At 44.0% G+C, this 21792-nt stretch overlaps 1 protein-coding gene across 1 annotated transcript; it reads right to left on the reverse strand.

Moving 5' to 3' along the window:
- Positions 1 to 12846: 12846 nt before the first annotated feature.
- On the reverse strand, positions 12847 to 21351 carry scpep1 (serine carboxypeptidase 1). Its single transcript, XM_085403056.1, has 13 exons — positions 21215 to 21351; positions 20870 to 21009; positions 19606 to 19695; positions 19361 to 19516; positions 19150 to 19224; positions 17136 to 17208; positions 16921 to 16958; positions 16372 to 16500; positions 15585 to 15669; positions 15303 to 15416; positions 15050 to 15187; positions 13198 to 13361; positions 12847 to 13088 (listed from the first exon to the last, which is right to left on the reverse strand). The coding sequence occupies exons 1-13, from the start codon at positions 21273 to 21275 to the stop codon at positions 13026 to 13028; spliced, it is 1326 nt and encodes a 441-aa protein (XP_085259182.1). The 5' UTR covers positions 21276 to 21351; the 3' UTR covers positions 12847 to 13025.
- Positions 21352 to 21792: the final 441 nt, after the last annotated feature.

Raw genomic sequence — 21792 nt, forward strand, 5'->3', positions numbered from 1 at the left:
TTCTTTGATACATCTTTTTTTTTTCTTTCTTTTTTTTTTTGCCTGTCCCGTTTGGCTCTTTTGCATCAGAATTATTGTCTAAAGGCAAAGAAAGATGCCCAACAGATTTACTTTACCAAATTGACCATCCCAGCCTTGCCATAATGGTCCATTTGATTCACCTTTTATTGTTTATTTTATTTTCACTTACTGAATACTGGGGGAAAGAAGGGGAGAAAGAAAGAGGGAAAGAGAAACAGCTGAGAAGAGGGACGGGGGAGAAGGGCACAAAACAAAAACCAACAGAATGAGCAGAAAAAAAAAGAAGAAAAAAATGCATATATCAATCACCTGGGTCACCTGCTGAGAAAGAAAAAAGAAAACAAGCAGAAGAAAACAAGAGTAATAGAATAAACAACATCACAATGATTATGGGAATATGACAGTAAATACTAAATATTAAACATTATTGTGCAGCACATAAGATCAACAGAACACAGTGTGCTTTGAGGTAGGAGCCAAAAAGGGTGTAGTTTGTGGGTGTGATCACCCGTGTGTACACCTGTGAGCATGGACGCGTTTGTTTTTTTTTTTTTTAAAGGTTCCTTCATGTAATGATCTGCTAGAGGGTGTGGGGGGGGGCACAGCCCCGTCCTCCAGGGTATGAAGCAGGTATGGAGGAGATCAAAACTCCAGACATCCAGAGGCCCCCAGAACACAAGAGACCAAGGAAGACCAACAGAGGGGCAGCCGCGCCACTGTCCCAGAAAGAGCTGAGGAGAGTCCCAGATGAGGGCTCACTCAGCAGCCGCGGAGCAGAAGCCAGGGGGAGTTGCAGTGACGCGCCCGTGAGCTCCGCCGGCAGCCAGCCGTGCCTGAGTGACCGAGCCCCAGGCCGAGAGGCCGAGGGCACCCCACCTCCGAAGTGGCCCGAGCGAGCCAGGCCCCGATAAGCGGCCGCCAAGGAGTGAGCCGGTGTGTACCTGGACGCCCATCCCCGGACACAAAGAACCACCAATGCACCGATGTCTGAGGGAGTCCGCCACTGGCAGGGGAAGTGGTGGTAGGGGGAGATAGAAACCTCAGGCCCTCCAAACCTTGGAGGGCCTGAGATGTCCCCAGAGAGGTGGCGCCTGACACCCAACCTGACATATAGACACAGAAATACAGGCACACACATATACAAACATCCATTCCCACCCTCATGCTCTCATATGCACTTACTCCACACTCAACCAACGTGGAGACAGACATAAAGAGACGCTGTACACACGATCACACTCCCCAAGCGTACTCTACGAACCGGGTCTAGGTACCCTTGCCCCTGGAGGGGGGAACTGCATCCAGACCCAGGTGGTGTTACCCTTTTCCCTGCGGTGGGGGGAGGCAGACCGCCCCGACTCCGCAGCAGCAGGGAGGCACCACACTCCAGACCGCAGTCGGACGGCCAACTCCTCCTCCTAGCCCCCCCGCTCCAGCAGGTCGCAGAGAATGGGGGTGAGAGAAGACTCCAAACCTCCTTCCACCCGCTCATTGTAGTGTTGATGCATTTAAAACCCAGGAGGGCATGGAGCTACCTGCCAGAGAGCAGCGCATGGTCCCTCCTGCTGGCCCTCAATGTCTACGTGTATTTAACATTGAGAGGTGGGCAACGACGCCAGGGGTGAGGTGTACACCCTGATGGTACTTTGGATTCCGTGTATCGTGCCCACCCCCAAGATCCTATATGTATGTGTAATGAGAGTGTGAGTAATGTGAATGTCTAAGTTGTGGGATAAAATTGAGGCAGAGGCAGCCAGAAGGGGACGGGGGGTAGCCTCCTCTGCACCCTGGTGACATACCCCTACTTAGGGATGGGTATCGTTTAGGTTTTATCCAATACCGGTGCCAAATCGGTACTTTTGAAACGGTGCCGGTGCTTAAACGGTGCTCGAACCGGTGCTTAAAGAATGGAGAACACAAACTTTGTCCAAAAACCTCTCATGTTCAGCTGGTTTTTTTTGTAAAAAGATAACAATGTTAGCCTTTTCTGCAGCTATGGGGCATATATGGCATCACTCTTGGCTGGAAGCAGTGCTTAATCAATGGAAAAAACACAAACTTTGTCCAAAAACCTCTCATGTTTAACTGTTTCCCACTTTTTCTTTAGTCATTTTAGCCTTTTTGGCCAGGGTGAAGGGAGTATCTGCCATCAAACAAGAAGACAGCCGCATGTAGCTATGATGATGTTTGCTAGTTCACCTTACATGCATTAATGTAATAACGTGGTTAGCCTACTCAACGTAAATTACACACGAACAACATGAAGCTACTCATGCAGAGAAGAACGGCTGCTGCTGCCATCATCACCCGTCATCATTTCTGCTACACTGGCAGGGCTAGGGGCCAGGACTCTATTCTTCGGGTTTTTGGGGGATGTTGCTCCGGGTCCGATAACTGGCAACCCACCCGACGTGCACGGTGTGAGGTCTCGCAGCAAGCTATCAAATACGGCGCATTTCTCGGCTTTTATAAAAAACGCTATGCGTCGCCAGCTGTTTAATCGGATTCTTGGTGTTACCTCCTTTGACAGTATCACAGTATCAGCTTAGAGCACTTGTTGCAGGCTGCTGAGTTTGCATATTTTGCTGTGAAGTACAGCCAGACTTTTGACCGCTTCGCCTTGGGCATTTTTAATCTGTAGCTCTGCTCTAACAGAACGTACGTACCTGGCCCCGCCTACTATCCTCGGAAACGTAAAATGATTGGCTAGAAGTGTATCACAGCTCAGGAAAAAAAAGCACCGAAATAAAGCACCGAAATGTGCGCTGCTTTTCGGTCTGGTTACTACCGTTTATGTCAGAACCGGTGCCATCATGGCACCGGACACCGGTACCCATCCCTACCCCTACTCCAAGGTCCTGCATGTGTGGGTGGTTGTGGTGGAGCGGGAAGAGGGAGGCAGCTGGAGATGGGGAGGGAAGGAAGGGAGGGGCACGTGACCCCTCCCTGGGGCCAGCTCCCTCGCTGACCCCAGTAGGCACTCCCATACTCCGCGACCCGCCAGGGAAAGGGGGCCCAGGCCCATCCAGACCGGGGCCCAGCGCAGCAGCGCCTCCCGGCCCCACAGAGCCCGGGACAGTCCACCCAACCCCACCACAGAGAAAACTGCACCCACCCCACCATCCACTCATCTTCCAGACTACATAAGACAATAAACACCCAGGCTGAGATCTTCCTCCACCTCTCCTGTATCTCCCCCTCCTGCAGAGAGAGCCCCTGAGGAGAGGAAAGCTCCTGCAAGATGTGACAATCTTCCCCACCAGTTGAAGAGCCCCCCAGGTGGCTCGATGCACCGGCGGCACCCTGCTCCAGGGCTGGGCCCCCATGCACCCACCCGCCCACAACCCCGGCAACACACCAACCAGGACCCAAGCCCCCGAGGCCCGGCCAGAGACGGAGCGCCCCCAGAACCTCACGCCCATCCCGGACCCACCCAGAGGCAGCCAGGCTACCAGGTCAGTAACCCACGTCCGTCAGCACAGACCCTCCCCTAGCCCCGCTGCACGCAGCCGTGAGGAAACAGTCACCTGAGAGCCAACAGAGCCCCTAACCGGACATGACCACTACCCCGGGTTGAGCCCCCCAAGGAAGATGCCTCCGGGGAACCCCCCGACGCCCTAAGCCTGTCCCTACCCCCACACCAATCACAACAGTGAAGGCGGGACCAAACTATGACCCCCCCCCCCCCCCCCCCCCCCCCCACCCCCACCCCCACCAGGTGATGGAGCTGATCAAAGGAGCCCAGAGCAATTGATCTGATGTGGTGGCAGAGGCTGTATCAAGACTAATGTAATCTAATAGATAATTTCTATATTGGTTAGAATTAAGATTATTTTTATTTTTCCAGTTCATGAGGACTGTTTTCTTGGCTATGCATAGGGCAGTGAAAACCATATGGGCGATATTCTTATCTGTAGTGACATTATCTAAGCTGCCCAACAAACACACTAAGGGGGAAGTTGGAATGTTACATTTCAGACACTTCGATAAGTCTTCACATATCTCGCGCCAAAACTTCTGAACTGGTGGACAGAACCAAAGAGCGTGGATATAATTGTCCGGTGAATTGGTTTGGCAGTGTGAGCAGTTGTTGGTAGACGTAAAGCCCATCTTGAACATCCGATGACCTGTATAGTGCACTCTATGTAATATTTTGTATTGAATTAATTGAAGACTGGGATTTCTAATTACCCTTTTTAATTTTTCATATTTATTTCCTTTCTTATTCATAGCCTTTTCCTTTTTTGTTTTCTTAGGTCACAAGCAGTTGTCCAAGCATTTCACTACATATCGTACTGTGTATGACTGTGTACGTGACAAATATAAAAATTTGAATTTGAATTTATTTTAATTAGATGAAAGGTTTTTAAGCAAATCTGAGACCAGAAGTTTAGGTCTAAGTTAACTGATAAATCCGCTTCCCATTTTGCAATAGGAAGTGATATTGATTCATCTGTTTTAGAAAGCATTCTGTATATTTTGGATAGTAATTTGGGGGTTTTAAGAGTAAGAAATTGAACCACACTTGGTGGTGTTTGTAGTTCAACTTGACCCGGTTTAAATTTCTTTTTTACTATGGATTTAATTTGTTGATATTCTAAAAATCTTTTCTTGTTGATCCCATATTGTGTAACTAGTCCGTCAAATGAAATAAATTCTGTTCCTTCTAGTATATGTTCTAAATATTTGATTCCTTTACCACTCCAATCTGAAAACTTTATTATATTATTGTTTTTAATATGTCAGGGTTGTTCCAGATAGGTGTACGTTTGCATGGGATTAATGAAGACGCCGTCAATTTTAGAAACTCCCACCATGCTGTCAGAGAAGAGCTGATGTTGATGCTTTTAAAGCATTCATGTCGTTGGATGTTTGAGCTGATAAATGGTAGGTCTGAGATCTCTAGATTATTGCAAAGTGCTTGTTCTACATCTAGCCAAGGTTCATCTAAGAGGGTATGTTTTAGCCATCCTGAGATAAACTGAAGCCTGTTGGCTAAGAAGTAGTGCTGAAAGTTAGGCAGTTCTAGTCCTCCTTTATCCTTGGTCTTTTGTAGTGTTTTTAAGCTTATACGTGGGGGTTTATTTTTCCAAAGGAATTTGGACATACATGAATCCAGAGATCTGAACCAATCTTGTGGCGGTTTAGTTGGGATCATTGAGAATAAATAATTTATTTTTGGTAAGACCGTCATTTTTATAGCGGCAACCCTTCCCATGAGTGATATGGGTAGACATTTCCACCTAGCCAGATCACCTTCTACCTTCTTTAAAAGTGGGATATGGTTTAATTTAGTTAGATCTGCAAGCTTGGGAGAAACATTAATACCTAAATATTTTATATTTCCCGATTGCAGTGGTGTAGAAGAGGAATTATGGAAGGAGCAATTAATCGTTAGAACTGTAGATTTTGACCAGTTAATTGAGTAATCTGATATTCTTGCAAAAGAGTTTATCAATTCAATCACCCCAGAGATATTGGTTTGTGAATTTTGGAGAAAGAGTAACACATCATCCGCATAAAGGCTGATTTTATGTTCCACGTTCTTGCATTTTATGCCCTTAATTACTGAATTCTGTCTAATTGCTGCTGCTAGTGGTTCAATAAAAATTGCAAACAGTGAAGGGGAGAGTGGGCATCCCTGCCTGGTGCCCCTCAAGAGACAGAAGCTGGAGGATGTCTGGTCATTTGTTCTGACACAAGCTGTTGGGGAATTATATAATATTTTTAACCAGTTTATGAAAGAGGATCCAAAACCAAATTTGTGTAATGTTGCAAATAGAAATTTCCAGTTAACTCTGTCAAATGCTTTTTCTGCGTCTAAAGAGAATATTGTAGTTTCTAGGTTTTTACTGTAAGAGTAGTCTATCAAATTAAGTAATCTACGTGTATTTGTTGATGAGTGCCTACCTTTTATGAAACCAGTTTGGTCAGGATGAATTAAGAGGGGGGTTATTTTCTCCAGTCTCTTTGAGAGAGCTTTGCAGATTATTTTAAGGTCTACATTTATAAGGGATATTGGACGATTGCTTGAGGGATATACAGGGTCTTTGCCTGGTTTTAGCAGGAGATTAATGTTTGCAGAATTCATATTTGATGGAAGTCTGCCCTTTTCTTTGATTTCCAACAACGTTCTGTCGAAAACTGGTGCCAGAATCGACCAGAATTCTTTGTAGAATTCTGCAGGAAAGCGGTCTGGACCTGGAGCCTTATTATTGGGCAAACTTATCAGGGCTTCCTGGAGTTCACCTGGTGTCAGTGGTGAATCCAGTGCCATTGCTTGAGTGTCCAATAATTTTGGAAGAGTTATGTTGTCCAAAAACTGATCAATTTCTTTTTTAGATGGGTTTATTTGTGGTGAATACAACGTTTTATAGAAATCCCTGAAAATGTTGTTTATTTGTATCGGATCATATATTGTGTTCCCAGATGAATCTTGATCAGCACATATAGTTGTTTTTTCTTTCTTTATTTTTAGCTGGTTTGCTAGAAATTGACCGGATTTATTACCATGTTCATAATTTTGTAGGCGTAGTCTTTGTACTAAGAATTCTGTTTTTTTTTTTATCAATTATCTCATTTAATTCTAGTTTTGTTTTGCATATTTTGTTCAATGTTTCCTGATCTTGGTGGGACGCATAGGCTTCTTCTAGTGATTTGATGTTTTTTTCTAATTCCTGAATATTTTCGTTTTCTTTTTTCTTTTTATGTGATGAGAAAGAAATTATTTTACCTCTCATCACAGCTTTCCCTGCTTCCCATAGAACAGAAGCTGATGTTTCGGGAGTGTCATTATAGTCCAAATATGAAGTCCACTCTTTTTTAAAATATTTAATAAAGTCTTCATCTTTAAGTAGTGATATATTAAATCTCCAGTTTTTTCTTGGCGTAGTATTATTCTTGTGCATTAGTGTTAAAGATACAGGAGCATGATCGCTGACAGCTATAGGATGAATCTCAGTGTCTGAAATGTCGCTCAGCAGTGAGCTGCTGACCAAAAAATAACCCAGACGAGAGTAGGAGTGATGGACAAGTGAGAAAAAAAGTATATTCCTTACTGGTGGGGTGAAGGGAGCGCCATGCATCGCAAAGACCAAAGTCGCTCATATACTGTTTGATTATATTTGTGGACTGCCAATTACGCTGAGTTCCTGCTGTATTGAGCCTATCCATGTCTTCATTTAGTCCAAGGTTGAGGTCGCCTCCAAGAACAAGTGTGCCATCTAAGTGTTCAGAGAGTGCACTGAAAAAACCATGAAAGAATGAGGGATCATCAACATTTGGACCATATACACTTGCAATACATAGCTTTTTATCAAGTATAGATAGTTTAATGATTAAGAATCTGCCCTCTGGATCTATAACTGTATCGAGTACTGTGAAATTAATATTTTTATGTATTAAAATTGCTACTCCCCTTTGTCTAGAATTATAACAAGCTGAGAACACATTGGGAAACTCAGGTGTTTTAAGTTCATTCGAACCTCTAAGAGGTCTGTGGGTCTCTTGTAATAGGACAACATCTGCCTGTAGTTTTTTGAGTTGGTTAAATATTTTTAACCTCTTTTCTCTGGAGCCAGCTCCATTTATATTCCATGTAATGAACCTCAGTGTACCCATAGATGTTTGTGTATAACTAGGGATGTATGCTGTGTGCGTCGCTTAGACAGGTGGAGAGAATACGTCACTTGTTCATAAATAAAGAGAAGGAGAGAGAGAAAAAATGTGTGGCGAGATGCTCCCTGAGTCTGACTATGTGTTTGCATATTTACTAATATGAGTAGGCTTGGCTTAAGTGTGTGTATCCTAAACGACTGTGTGCGCTGTCTGACTGATGTAAATGTGCTGCCGTTGAGCACATGGTGCGTATGTGTCGAAATAAAGGATGTTTGTGGATGAGTGTCGAAGCAGGTGATCGAGGCAGTGAAAGGAATAAAGAAAGAAACCAAGGACAGGGGTGAGCAGCATAAAACCAAGAGGGGGGAAAGAGAGGAAAAAAAAACGAGAAGAAAAAAAAAACAGAAACAAAACGTAAACATTCCAATTAAATCACTGACGGAGAGTGACGGTGTTAATTCTGCTATGAAATCACACTTTAAGATGCGATTTGATACCGGTAAGTTAAACAGATGTTAATGCAAGTTAGTGTGAGTGGATAGGGAAATGGTGTAGCTGATTCTTATCTGGTGTGAGGTTAATACAGCCACGGAGTGATGTTGGGGTCGCGGTGGAGCTGTCCGTCCACGTACAGCCGGTCCACAGCGATGACAGCGCGGGAGCCCTTCTGGTTTAAACATCTTAAAAATGTTTAAACCTTCTTGTTTTCTACTGACACTACTGGCGATCTAGCGAATTTTGCAAGTGCCTGAGTATTTTGGCTCTAGTTCATCTGCCTGTTTGTTTTGGCCGTTGTCTCCCTCGGATCCTTACACCTGACTGTTTGGCTTACCTGACTGTCCGTGATGTGGCCTAGCAGGATCTGCGTCTTGCTCGTGTGGGTCTGGATTTTTATGTCATTGGTCTACCGACCTAGTGCTGGACGTTACCAATACTCAGCTGATGAGCTTCTCCGTCTCCGCTTTCACCTGGCTTCTCCACCGCTCAAACTCATAGTACCCCTGTGTCTAATGGGAATTATGTTAGTTTCTGCTTTTATGTGATGAAGTTTTGTGGAGAAAAAAGAAACCCTGACAGTTTCGACCATGTTCGCTAAGCTTTGGTACTAACATGGCCCAGAGCCAAGGTGGCTAAGGTCTATCATCCCACCTAGACAATGGTGAAGCCAGTGCTTAATACCAGCCAAAAAGTAAAGGCTATACAATATTCATTTTTGTGTTATTATTCTTTCGGAGCAAACATAGAGAGATTCTTACAGTACAACATTATTGCATGAAGACGATGATTACATATGGTATGTTTCCTCAAATGTCAAGGAAAGTTCGTTTTAAATGTCAAAGGGTAAACGGATCTTCTGACTGTGCTCAGTGATGGAAGTTTTGGTTGTAATTTAAGGATCCTCAACATCCTCATCATTACTGAAGCAGTGTGGGATCATCTTAACAAAAAAGGCAGCTAAGATCCCAAGAAGCACCTCAGGATGTCTTTCTTCTTCTACAGGGAGTGCAGAATTATTAGGCAAATGAGTATTTTGTCCACATCATCCTCTTCATGCATGTTGTCTTACTCCAAAGCCTAGTACTTACTCCAAAGTAGCTCGAAAGCCTACTACCAATTAAGCATATTAGGTGATGTGCATCTCTGTAATGAGAAGGGGTGTGGTCTAATGACATCAACACCCTATATCAGGTGTGCATAATTATTAGGCAACGTCCTTTCCTTTGGCAAAATGGGTCAAAAGAAGGACTTGACAGGCTCAGAAAAGTCAAAAATAGTGAGATATCTTGCAGAGGGATGCAGCAGTCTCAAAATTGCAAAGCTTCTGAAGCGTGATCATCGAACAATCAAGCGTTTCATTCAAAATAGTCAACAGGGTCGCAAGAAGCGTGTGGAAAAACCAAGGCGCAAAATAACGGCCCATGAACTGAGAAAAGTCAAGCGTGCAGCTGCCAAGATGCCACTTGCCACCAGTTTGGCCATATTTCAGAGCTGCAACATCACTGGAGTGCCCAAAAGCACAAGGTGTGCAATACTCAGAGACATGGCCAAGGTAAGAAAGGCTGAAAGACGACCACCACTGAACAAGATACACAAGCTGAAACGTCAAGACTGGGCCAAGAAATATCTCAAGACTGATTTTTCTAAGGTTTTATGGACTGATGAAATGAGAGTGAGTCTTGATGGGCCAGATGGATGGGCCCGTGGCTGGATTGGTAAAGGGCAGAGAGCTCCAGTCCGACTCAGACGCCAGCAAGGTGGAGGTGGAGTACTGGTTTGGGCTGGTATCATCAAAGATGAGCTTGTGGGGCCTTTTCGGGTTGAGGATGGAGTCAAGCTCAACTCCCAGTCCTACTGCCAGTTTCTGGAAGACACCTTCTTCAAGCAGTGGTACAGGAAGAAGTCTGCATCCTTCAAGAAAAACATGGTTTTCATGCAGGACAATGCTCCATCACACGCATCCAAGTACTCCACAGCGTGGCTGGCAAGAAAGGGTATAAAAGAAGAAAAACTAATGACATGGCCTCCTTGTTCACCTGATCTGAACCCCATTGAGAACCTGTGGTCCATCATCCAATGTGAGATTTACAAGGAGGGAAAACAGTACACCTCTCTGAACAGTGTCTGGGAGGCTGTGGTTGCTGCTGCACGCAATGTTGATGGTGAACAGATCAAAACACTGACAGAATCCATGGATGGCAGGCTTTTGAGTGTCCTTGCAAAGAAAGGTGGCTATATTGGTCGCTGATTTGTTTTTGTTTAGTTTTTGAATGTCAGAAATGTATATTTGTGAATGTGGAGATGTTATATTGGTTTCACTGGTAAAAATAAATAATTGAAATGGGTATATATTTGTTTTTTGTTAAGTTGCCTAATAATTCTGCACAGTAATAGTCACCTGCACACACAGATATCCCCCTAAAATAGCTAAAACTAAAAACAAACTAAAAACTACTTCCAAAAACATTCAGCTTTGATATTAATGAGTTTTTTTGGGTTCATTGAGAACATGGTTGTTGTTCAATAATAAAATTATTCCTCAAAAATACAACTTGCCTAATAATTCTGCACTCCCTGTACTTAAAGAACTTTCATGAATGCTTACCTAACAGAGTTCAGACTGTTGAAGAATAAACTGTTTTTGCTTTATATGCAGCATTTCCATTTGTTTACACGTTTTCAATAAATCAAGAAGGAGTCCTATCGGGCTTGGTTAGCCTGTGGGACTCTGGAGGCAGCCGACAGGTATCGACAGGCCAAGCGGAATGCGGCTCGGGCAGTGGCTGAAGCAAAAACTCGGGTGTGGGAGGAGTTCGGAGAGGCCATGGAAAAAGACTTTCGGACTGCCTCGAAGAGATTCTGGCAAACCGTCAGACGTCTCAGGAGGGGAAAGCGGTGCTCTACCTGCACTGTGTATAGTGCTGGCGGAGCGCTGCTGACGTCGACTGAGAAAATTGTCAGGCGGTGGAAGGAATACTTCGAGGACCTCCTTAATCCCACTGACACGTCTTCCGAGGAGGAAGCAGAGTCTGGGGATGAGGGGAATGACCCGCCAATTTCCGGGGGCGAGGTCACTGAGGCAGTTAAACAACTCCTTGGTGGCAGAGCCCCTGGTGTTGATGAGGTCCGCCCCGAGTTCCTGAAGGCTCTGGACGTTGTAGGGCTGTCCTGGTTGACACGCCTCTGCAATGTTGCGTGGAGATCAGGGGCAGTACCTGTGGACTGGCAGACCGGGGTGGTGGTCCCCATCTTTAAGAAAGGGGACCGGAGGGTGTGTTCCAACTACAGGGGGATCACACTCCTCAGCCTCCCTGGGAAAGTCTATGCCAGGGTGCTGGAAAGGAGAGTTCGTCCGTTAGTCGAACCTCGGATACAGGAGGAACAATGCGGTTTTCGTCCTGGTCGCGGAACACTGGACCAGCTCTTTATCCTCTCCAGGATACTTGACGGTGCATGGGAGTTTGCCCAACCAGTCTACATGTGTTTTGTGGACTTGGAGAAGGCATTCGACCGTGTCCCTCGGGGTGTCCTGTGGGAGGTGTTGCGGGAGTATGGGGTGTCTGGCCCATTGCTACGGGCCATTCGATCCCTATACAACCGTTGCAAGAGCTTGGTTCGCATTGCCGGCAATAAGTCGGACTCGTTCCCGGTGGGTGATGGGCTTCGCCAGGGCTGCCCTTTGTCTCCGGTTCTGTTCATAATTTTTATGGACAGGATTTCTAGGCGCAGCCAAGTGGCGGAGGGCTTTCGCTTTGGTGGCCTCAGAATCTCATCTCTGATTTTTGCAGATGATGTGGTTCTGTTGGCTTCATCGGGTGAGGGCCTCCAGCTCGCACTGGAACGGTTCGCAGCCGAGTGTGAAGCAGCGGGAATGAGGATCAGCACCTCCAAATCTGAGGCCATGGTTCTCAGCCGGAAAAGGGTGGAGTGCCCACTCCGGGTCGGGGATGAGTTCCTGCCCCAAGTGGAGGAGTTCAAGTATCTCGGGGTCTTGTTCGCGAGTGATGGGAGAAGGGAGCCGGAGATCAACAGACGGATTGGGGCTGCAGCTGCAGTAATGCGGACGCTGCACCGGTCCGTCGTGGTGAAGAGGGAGCTGAGTGTAAAAGCGAAGCTCTCAATTTACCGGTCGATCTACGTCCCTACCCTCACCTATGGCCACGAGCTGTGGGTAGTGACCGAAAGAACGAGATCGCGGATACAAGCGGCAGAAATGAGCTTCCTCCGAAGGGTGGCTGGCCTCTCCCTTAGAGATAGGGTGAGAAGTTCGGCCATCTGGGAGGGGCTCAGAGTAGAGCAGCTGCCGCTCCACATCGAAAGGAGCCAGCTGAGGTGGTTCGGGCATCTGACAAGGATGCCCCCTGGGCGCCTCCTGGGTGAGGTGTTCCAGGCATGTCCCACCGGGAGGAGGCCCCGGGGCAGACCCAGGACACGCTGGAGAGATTATATCTCTCGGCTGGCCTGGGAAGGCCTTGGTGTTCCCCCGGATAAGCTGGAGGAGGTGGCTGGGGAGAGGGAGGTCTGGGCCTCTTTGCTTAGGCTGCTGCCCCCGCGACCCGGCCCCGGACAAAGCGGATGAAGATGGATGGATGGATGGAATAAATCACTGCATCCGTTTCCCCATTTCATAAAATGAGGGGTGGCTCAGGACTCTGTACTGTACAACTGTTATTTGACACTCTGTACAACATTTAAATAAAGACAACAAAGTAGCCTTTATGAAACAAATGTGTCTTTATTGCTTTTTATTGGGTTAAAATGTTACACAGTATTGTAATCAACTGCACTTTGGAGTTTGTTTAGCAGGGAGTGAAATTTATATATTTTTTAAAAATAATGTGATCATTATGATTGTCAGTGCACTTCCAGCTTGGATCAGAGAAAGGTGTTCAGGCCTGCTGGGTGATCATCTTCAGCATCTGCAAGGCCATAGGTCCCTGATCTGAAGGAATCTGTGAGGACAGACAAAAAGGATGACATTTTATGTTAAATATTAATATTAATAAAAAGAAATGAGGTTCTGTTTATCTACATTTCATCAACTGACTCATTCTAGCTTACCATGTGACCAGCTTTGAGAATCCAATAAAAGGCAAAGTTCTTAAAAGTCTTGCAGAAAGCTCCAGTAACGCCCGGGGTGGCAGGATCATCGAGGGGAGTCCACTTAAGCTCGTTAAAATTACGAATCCCCTCCCACTTTAGCTGCTTCACCCACAGCTCCTGACCTGTGAGAAGACAAAGATCCAGGTGATTAGACTCAACAGGGACATATACAGGGTGGGCCATTTATATAGATACACCATAATAAAATGGGACTTGTCTGGTGATATTAAAGTCCTGTTTGTGGCACATTAGTATATGTGAGGGGGCAAACTCCTGAATATGGGTGGTGACCATGGTGGCCATTTAGAAGTCGGCCATCTTGGATACAACTTTTGTTTTTTCCAATAGGAAGAGGGCCATGTGACACATCAAACTTATTGGTAATGTCACAAGAAAAACAATGGTGTGCTTGGTTTCAACGCAACTTTATTCTTTCATGAGTTATTTACAAGTTTCTTTGTTCACAGCCATTGACATGTCAGAAAGGTTAGGAGTGGATCGAAATTGTGTTGATATCTGGTGAACGCAGTAACCGGGTCATTGCAGCCGATTTCAATGCAAGACACCCTACGAGACCACCCATCTCCCATGCTACAGTTAGCAAACTGCTTGCTAAGTTTTGTGAAACTGGTTCAGTGTTGGATTTGCCAAAATGTGGACGCAAGAAAACTGTCACTAATGAAGAAACATCAGTGGCTGTCCTAGCTTCATTCAGCAGGAGCCCACAGCGTAGCACTCGCCGCATGTCACTGGAGAGTGGCATTAGTCGAACATCCCTTCGGCGGATATTAGCTACTCACAAATGGCACCCTTGCAAACTCCAGCTACTGCAGCATCTCAATGAGGATGACCCAGATCGGTGCACAGAATTTGCAGAACGGGCAAAACAAAAATTGGAGCAGGACCCTCAGTTCACGCTGAAGATTTTGTTCAATGATGAGGCAAACTTTTATGTGAATGGTGAAGTTAACAAACAAAACCACCGCTATTGGTCTGACACTAACCCACATTGGATGGATCCCTCCAAGACTGTTGGAACAACAAAAGTGATGGTTTGGTGTGGTATATGGGGTACAACGATAGTGGCCACTGGATATTTGAAATTGCTACATGATGATATTTTTCCCTCTTTATCCACTGAAGCTGGCACATTCCCTGAGTTTTTCCAGCAAGATGGTGCACCACCACATTATGGGTGCCAGGTCCGAGCATTCCTAGATGAACAGTTTTCTGGAAAGTGGATTAGTCGTCGTGGGCCAGTTGAATGGCCCCCAAGGTCTCCCGATCTGACCCCCTTAGACTTTTATCTTTGGGGTCATCTGAAGGCAATTGTCTATGGTGTGAAAATACGAGATGTGCAGCACCTGAAACTACGGATACTGGATGCCTGTGCTGGCATTTCTCCTGCCGTGTTGCTATCAGTGTGTGAAGAGTGGGAGAAGAGGGTTGCATTGACAATCCAACACAATGGGCAGCACATTGAACACATTTTATAAGTGGTCAGAAACTTGTAAATAACTCATGAAAGAATAAAGTTACGTTGAAACCAAGCACACCATTGTTTTTCTTGTGACATTACCAATAAGTTTGATGTGTCACATGGCCCTCTTCCTATTGAAAAAACAAAAGTTGTATCCAAGATGGCCGACTTCTAAATGACCACCATGGTCACCACCCATCTTGAGGAGTTTGCCCCCTCACATATACTAATGTGCCACAAACAGGACTTTAATATCACGGTGTATCCATATAAATGGCCCTCCCTGTACTTGGTGCGTCACCCATCTTCGTGATTTACTGAGTAACTAACCCATAGTGTCCACAATGAGATCAAGCTGTCCATTGTAGACTGTGACTTTAACTCCAGCAGTCAGCAGCTGGTCAACTATGTCCACCACTGGCTTCATAAAGTCTCCTGCCATGTTAGTGAAGACCTCATCAGCCTGACCTGAGGTCACAGCAAAAACAGGAGAGGGAACAAGGTTTTATGATGTTTAGTATTTTCAAGGATCTAAAATGAAAGGACAAACAGTTCCTTGATCTTTCACTTCAAGAAATCGTACCTCCCCATGTGACATTGTCAGGAATGATACCCAGCTTCTTCCTTATTGGTCCATTCATCAGCTGACTCAGGGACTGGCTGTGGAGGGGGCGAATGTGACGATGTTTCTGCAGACCTGGTATAAAGTAGGAAGAGCATCAGTAGATAGTCATTGAAATTTTTTTTTTTACTTTTTACTTTTACTTTACATTTAGACTTAAGTAGGACAGGTTTATTTTAAAATCACCAAACCCATGTGGTCTAGTTTACTAACTAGATGGAATCATTTAGATCAGAGTCTTACTGATAAAGTCCAGCCCTGCAGAAGAGGTGAGCTTCTCATCTGAACTCTGAGTTAGGATGTTGTAGAAGTTGACTCCATTGGTATTCTTAAGGAAAACCAAAAATAAGACAAAACAATACATAAATATGGCAAAAACTACTTTATTAACATTTTATTTACACAAAAATATAACATATCTTCAGTGTGTATGCTCCTAGCCAAAGGTGACCATATTAATATATAGTTGTACTAATAGTCAGCTCAGTTAAACAGGTTATGCATGTATAACAGAATAAAAGCTAAAAGCAACAGCGATTCCATACACACACTATCTTATAACACTGTTGAAGAGATCATATCAGTTTCCACTATCAGTCAGATATGTACATCAGAAGTTTATGATGTACATAGGCAAACATGGCTTCTCAGCTTGACAGGCTGAAGCCATTTTTATTGGGACACAGATTTGCCCATGAAAACATTGGCCGATGCAGATTCCAAAGAATGGAGTCAAGCAGAGTTAATTCTGCTTCCAGAGCCATGAACAAACTATGGCCACAAGATGGCAGTAACTTCAAGAACAATGCAAACAGGTGAGAAGTTTTACGACAAGGTTGTTTGAGATGAAAGGAGAGATGCTTTCTCTTTTGTATGTTTAAATTAATGTCTGTTGGTAGATTTTACTAGACAAGCACTGCTTGCCCTGATTGCCCCGATGGAACACCACTTCCATAAAGCAATTTAAGATTAGACAATGCATTAAATATCCAGCAAGCATTTTCTCCAAATTATGTAGTGTTGTACAAACCCGCTCTACGGCAGACTCCGTCATAGACCACAGCTCAGTCGCTTTAAGAAACTGGCCCTGCTCCACGGCTTGCTTCACTGCCTCTGCTGCCTTACTGACATCTGCCAGGCCGTAATCATCCAGGAGGGACTGCAGACAGAATCATATGGAAGCTCAACACAATGGACAAAAAGACTCTGTGTTACATACACTGTATATGAAAGATCATCGTAGCTTCATAATCTCAACAGTGTCATCATTTTTTGTAAATGATGACACTGTTGAGATTAGATGCTAATTTCAGGTCATAGTGAATGCAAAATGGAGTTCATTTAGTAAGTTATGATCACTATTAGAGACAGAAAGGAGGATAAACTGATTATGCTAAAGGAAAAAGAACCCAATGATAAGTGGTAGCCAATGAGCTCGCAACGTTTTTCAGTCAGATCCATGTTTCACTCATCACATCCGGTTTTAAAACCCCAAGATCGCAATGGTGAAAATGCAGGATTGTACCAACTGGTGACATCAAGACAGGTTCATATATGCAGTCTATGGTGTGTTACTTACAGTGGTGTAGAGATATGGTCCCCATGTCATAACAGAGTCTGTGGATGAAACAAAAGTGTATCAACAGAAATTCACTCAGCCTTGCTTGAAGTTTTACATAAAAGAATTCTCAGTTTTTAACGCCAACAGCAAAAACCTGCCATTTGTTCTCATCCTATGGTTAAAATGAAGTCTTTCTTGGCACATGGTGTTGATACTTAATATCTGATACTGACCCAGTGGTGAAATCCATGAGTCTCCAAGTGCCACACCAGAAAAGTTGCATTTGACTGTCCCTTGGGTTATGGCCTATAAAAAGATGAGAGACACAAATGAATGGTTTTATTTATTTTTTACTAATTTCTACATTGTAGATACATACTGACGACACCAAATATATGAAGCAAGATACATGGAATGATGTAACAAAGAAAAATATTGATAAATAAATATGTTTTATATTTCAGATTCTTCAAAGTAACCACCCCTTTGCTTTGTTGACAGGGCTGCAAACCCTTGGCCTTCTCTCAGTGAGCTTCATGATGTAGTCACCTGAAATGGTTTCACGTCACAGGTGTGCTGTGTCAGGGTTCATTTGTGGAATTTTGTGCCTTCTTATTGGGGTTGAGACTGAGAGACTGTGTTGGACAGAAGTCGTGTTAGTACACAGCTGACAGTCCCATTTGATAACTGCTAGAATTCATATTAGTGCGAGAACCAATCAGCTAAGTAAAGAGAAACAGCCCATCATTACTTTAAGAACTGAAGGTCAGTCAGTCCAGAACATTGCTAACTTTGAATGTGTCCCCAAGTGCAGTCGCAAAACCATCAAGTGCCTTAATGAAACTGGCTCACATGAGGACGCCCCAGGAAAGGAAGACCAAGAGTCACCTCTGCTGCTCAGGATAAATTCATCCGAGTCACCAGCCTCACAAATCTCAAGTTAACAGATTAGAGCTCAGATAAATGTCACACAGAGTTCCAGTAGCAGACACATCTCTACATCAACTGTTCAGAGGACACTGTGTGAATCCGGCCTTTATGGTCAAATAGCTGCTAAGAAACCACGACTAAGAAAAAGCAACAAGCAGAAGAGATTTGTTTTGGGCAGAGAAACACAAGGAATGGACATTAGACCAGTGGACATCTGTGCTTTGGTCTGATGAGTCCAAATTGGAGATCTTTGGTTCCACCCACCATTTCTTTGTGCAAAGCAGAAAAGGTGAAAGGAAGTTCCTACTGTGAAGCATGGAGGAGGAGGTGTGATGGTGTGGGGGTGCTTTGCTGGTGACACAGTTGGGGGTTTGTTCAAAATTGAAGGCACACTGAACCAGCATGGCTACCACAGCATCCTGCAGCGGCATGCCATCTCATCAGGTTTGTGTTTCATTGGACCATCATTTATTCTTCAACAACAATGACACCAAACACACCTCCAGGCTGTGTAAGGACTGTTTGATCAAAAAGGAGAGTGATGGAGGCCTGGCCTCCACAGTCACCTGACCTAAACCCAGTGGAGATGGTTTGGGACGAGATGGACCGCAGAGTGAAGGCAAAAGAACCAACAAGTGCTCAGGATCTCTGGGAACTCCTTCAAGACTGTTGAAAAACCATTATAAGTGACGACCTCATGAAGCTCATCCAGAGAATGCAAAGAGTGTGCAAAGCAGTAATCAAAGCGAAGGGTGGATATTTGGAAGAATCTAAAATATAAAACATCCTTTGAGTTGTTTACTATATAATTCCATATGTGTTCATTCATAGTTTTGATGCCTTCAGGGAGAATCTACAATGTAAACAGTCATGAAAATAAAGAAAACCCATTAAATGAGAAGGTGTGTCCAAACTTTTGACTGGTGGTACAAATGGCCATCATCTGATTTCATACAGCATACCTATCAATTTAACATTGCGAATGTCAGCTATATTTATAAAGCACATTTCATGTTACTTAACTCAATCAATGTGCTTTAAACAGAATATAAATCATTAACAGCTCTAAATATCTCTCTCTCATAAAATATAAAAAAATATGTGACCAGCTAAAAAAATAAAACAAACTACAATAAAAGTTATTGCTTAGTTCTCCAGAAGAACAGGCTTTTTTTTCTTTAAACGTCACATTGTCTCTACTTCCCTTTTCTATCACATGACATCTTTATTACTGGGACTTTCCAATAGCAGGGAGCTCACACCGAACTGAATGCTGTGCAAAGAACAACAGAAAGATCCCAAAATAAGTCACCTCACCTTGCTGAGCTCTAAGGAGATAGCAGCTGCCATCTTCCCTCCATATGACTCAGAGAAAATGTAGAAGGGGATGCTCTGAAAAGAACAGAACAGTACACTTTAGGTCCTTTAATACTAATGTGTTTTGGAGTCACTTTAGACAACGTTTGATGAGCCCATCTTTCTGACAAACAGGCAAAAATAAAAATAAAAAATGCAATAATGGACATACCTGGAACTCAGGCTTTTCTGAGAAGAAGTGTTTGAGCAGCACCAGCATGTCTGAGGCTACAGTGGACACATTGGTAGCATAGGCATCTGGCCTGTCTGTGTAGCTAAAGCCAGTGCCCACAGGGTTATCTACAAATAACAAATTGGCTGCCTGGACCTAAAGGTGACACACACACACACGTCAGCATGCTAATCTATTCATTCATACTTTCTTTGAAGCACTCTTCAGTTACAGTAAATCTTTACCCAGCTTGTTTTTCTGGGCTCTAGATCTCTGTTCAAGGGTCCAATTTCCTCAAAGTTGCCAAAGCCAGTTCCAGAGCCTCCTGGGCCACCCTAAAAAACACACACACACACACACACACACACACACACACACACACACACACACACACACACACACACACACACACACACACACACACACACACTTATATTTGCCATTTAACTCAGCACAAGCCACATTCGTATTAAATGAGCCATTAACGTACACGTCTCTATTACTGTTTGTTTGTTTTTGGTGGCAGGGGGTGGGATCAGAAAAATAATGCAATACAAGGTCATAAAGTGGAAAGTTTAAAATTAGACCATAATTGTTCCTCTTTTGTAGTTAGGAATAAAAACAACACTGCTATTACTCACTCTTACCACCTCTCAGTCTGAGCCCCATTCCATTTTTAACCAAAGGCCTGATCATTTGATCAGACGGGGACACAATCTCTGAACATCACAACTTCCTGCAGACATCACTGTACAGGAAGATGGAATGGTAGCATGATGCTGCACATGTTTGAGAATGCAACCATGCATGTGCTCGATTTGTCACAGACCTGATTGTTAAGCGATTAATGATGCTCAGCAAACAGCTTCAGGGGATTTCTTAGCTTCCTGTGGACTTTATTATTTATTCAATCAGTATTTGCATACAACGGGCAAGACAGACAGTTGATATGGGATGAGAATCACTAAATAAGACATAAATACTTGAAGCATTATTAGTCTTGTGAACTTTTGTTCCCCCTCAGAAACATACAGACAAGACTGACCCCCACTTTCCAGTCTTACTCCAACTAATAGTTGAACGCTTGAGTGTCTGGGGATGGATCACTCTCTGTGTCCAGTACAAAAAAAAACTTTTGCATGCTTCAACTTGAATGAACTACAAAAATATATGATACCGTACAGACAGTGCAGGTATTGTAGTTGCAGACTGTAGACAGCCTACTGCCTAAATGAAAAATAACTTTTTAAGCTGTCAGCATAAGGTCGTGGGGGAAGTTGCAGGCAAAGTTAGGAATTCAAAGTTTAAATTGCTATATAGGTTATTTATTTATTCGTGTAAAAAGAAAATCTCATTGACAATTTATTTGGTCTAAACGTAATGGGACTGATACTAAGCGACTAAACACGCGTAAAATGTTCGTAAATGGGACGAATCGGGAGTTTGATTGAAATGCTGACAACGCTGGAAGCCCAGTTAAGGTGGAAAACAAAAATCATGAAGTCCTACCTGCAGCCACATGACCAGAGGCAGGTCCTTGTACTGGGCTTGTACACTGTCAGCATAATAGAGCCACCAAAACATGTGGGCCCCGTCTCTCACCTCCACATAGTTCCAGGCTTCTTTGCTCCGCAGAGCAGAGGGGAGCCCTGCGCAGAATTCAATCACATCCACTTTGTTAACTTGGTGTTCGGTTACAGTGTGACAGTGTTACATCGTCATTCTACCAGAAACAATAAACCAGTCTGTGATGAGCGATCAAAACGTTACTTTCGTTTTGAAGTCAAAGTGGGAGGTAAAAAAAACCCCGAGAAGAAGTCTGTAAGAGCCTCGTCCACAGTGCGGATATCTTACCTTTAGACAGCACAACGCTGAGTAAGAAACACAAAGTAAAGTCTACTCGGAAGGAACCCATCGTTAAAGTGTCTAGCTGTAAAGGCTCCGCATAATTTCAACTGCAACGAGAAATCACATGACCAAACCCGTGGTCAGCTGACCGACACGTTTTTTTAAATATTGCGTCACAAAGTAAAGTTGGAATAACCTCAGAGCACTGAAGGGAGTAAAGTGACCTACGGACTCTGAAAAACCTCAATGAACATCAAAAGAAAAGAAGAAAAGACGATGAGTTTGATCTAACATTCATTTCAAATCCCAGACACACTTAATTTATCCCCAAGGGGCAATTAACAATTAAAACAGGCACAGAGAGCACTGCACCTCGTAAGACAGACATAAAGCATCAATATAAATGCGCACAGTTCAGACAAAGTGAGCAGTTCAGTTATAAAAGAAACGGCAAGGAGGCAGGAAAGGCTCAGAGTTTAGGTGCAGAACTGCTGTATTGGGATAAAAGTGACTCTCCTACTGTGTCCTACAGAGACATACACGCTGATAATAGCTAGAACCATTTTAGATTTGACTTGTTTCCC

The sequence above is a fragment of the Rhamphochromis longiceps genome, linkage group LG4, assembly GCF_057381845.1.
Source record: "Rhamphochromis longiceps isolate RC_006_pf linkage group LG4, R_longiceps_female_GT1.1, whole genome shotgun sequence".
Taxonomy (NCBI): Eukaryota; Metazoa; Chordata; class Actinopteri; order Cichliformes; family Cichlidae; genus Rhamphochromis; species Rhamphochromis longiceps.

What these genes read in the sequence shown, in the direction of transcription:
- scpep1 (XM_085403056.1), bottom strand. Translation starts at nt 21,275, where the DNA reads ATGGGTTCCTTCCGAGTAGACTTTACTTTGTGTTTCTTACTCAGCGTT. An exon ending in CAGCGTTGTGCTGTCTAAAG is followed by an intron (nt 21,010 to 21,214) that starts GTAAGATATCCG and finishes AATTCTGCGCAG; the next exon opens with GGCTCCCCTCTGCTCTGCGG. An exon ending in TGCAGGGCTGGACTTTATCA is followed by an intron (nt 15,417 to 15,584) that starts GTAAGACTCTGA and finishes ACTTTATACCAG; the next exon opens with GTCTGCAGAAACATCGTCAC.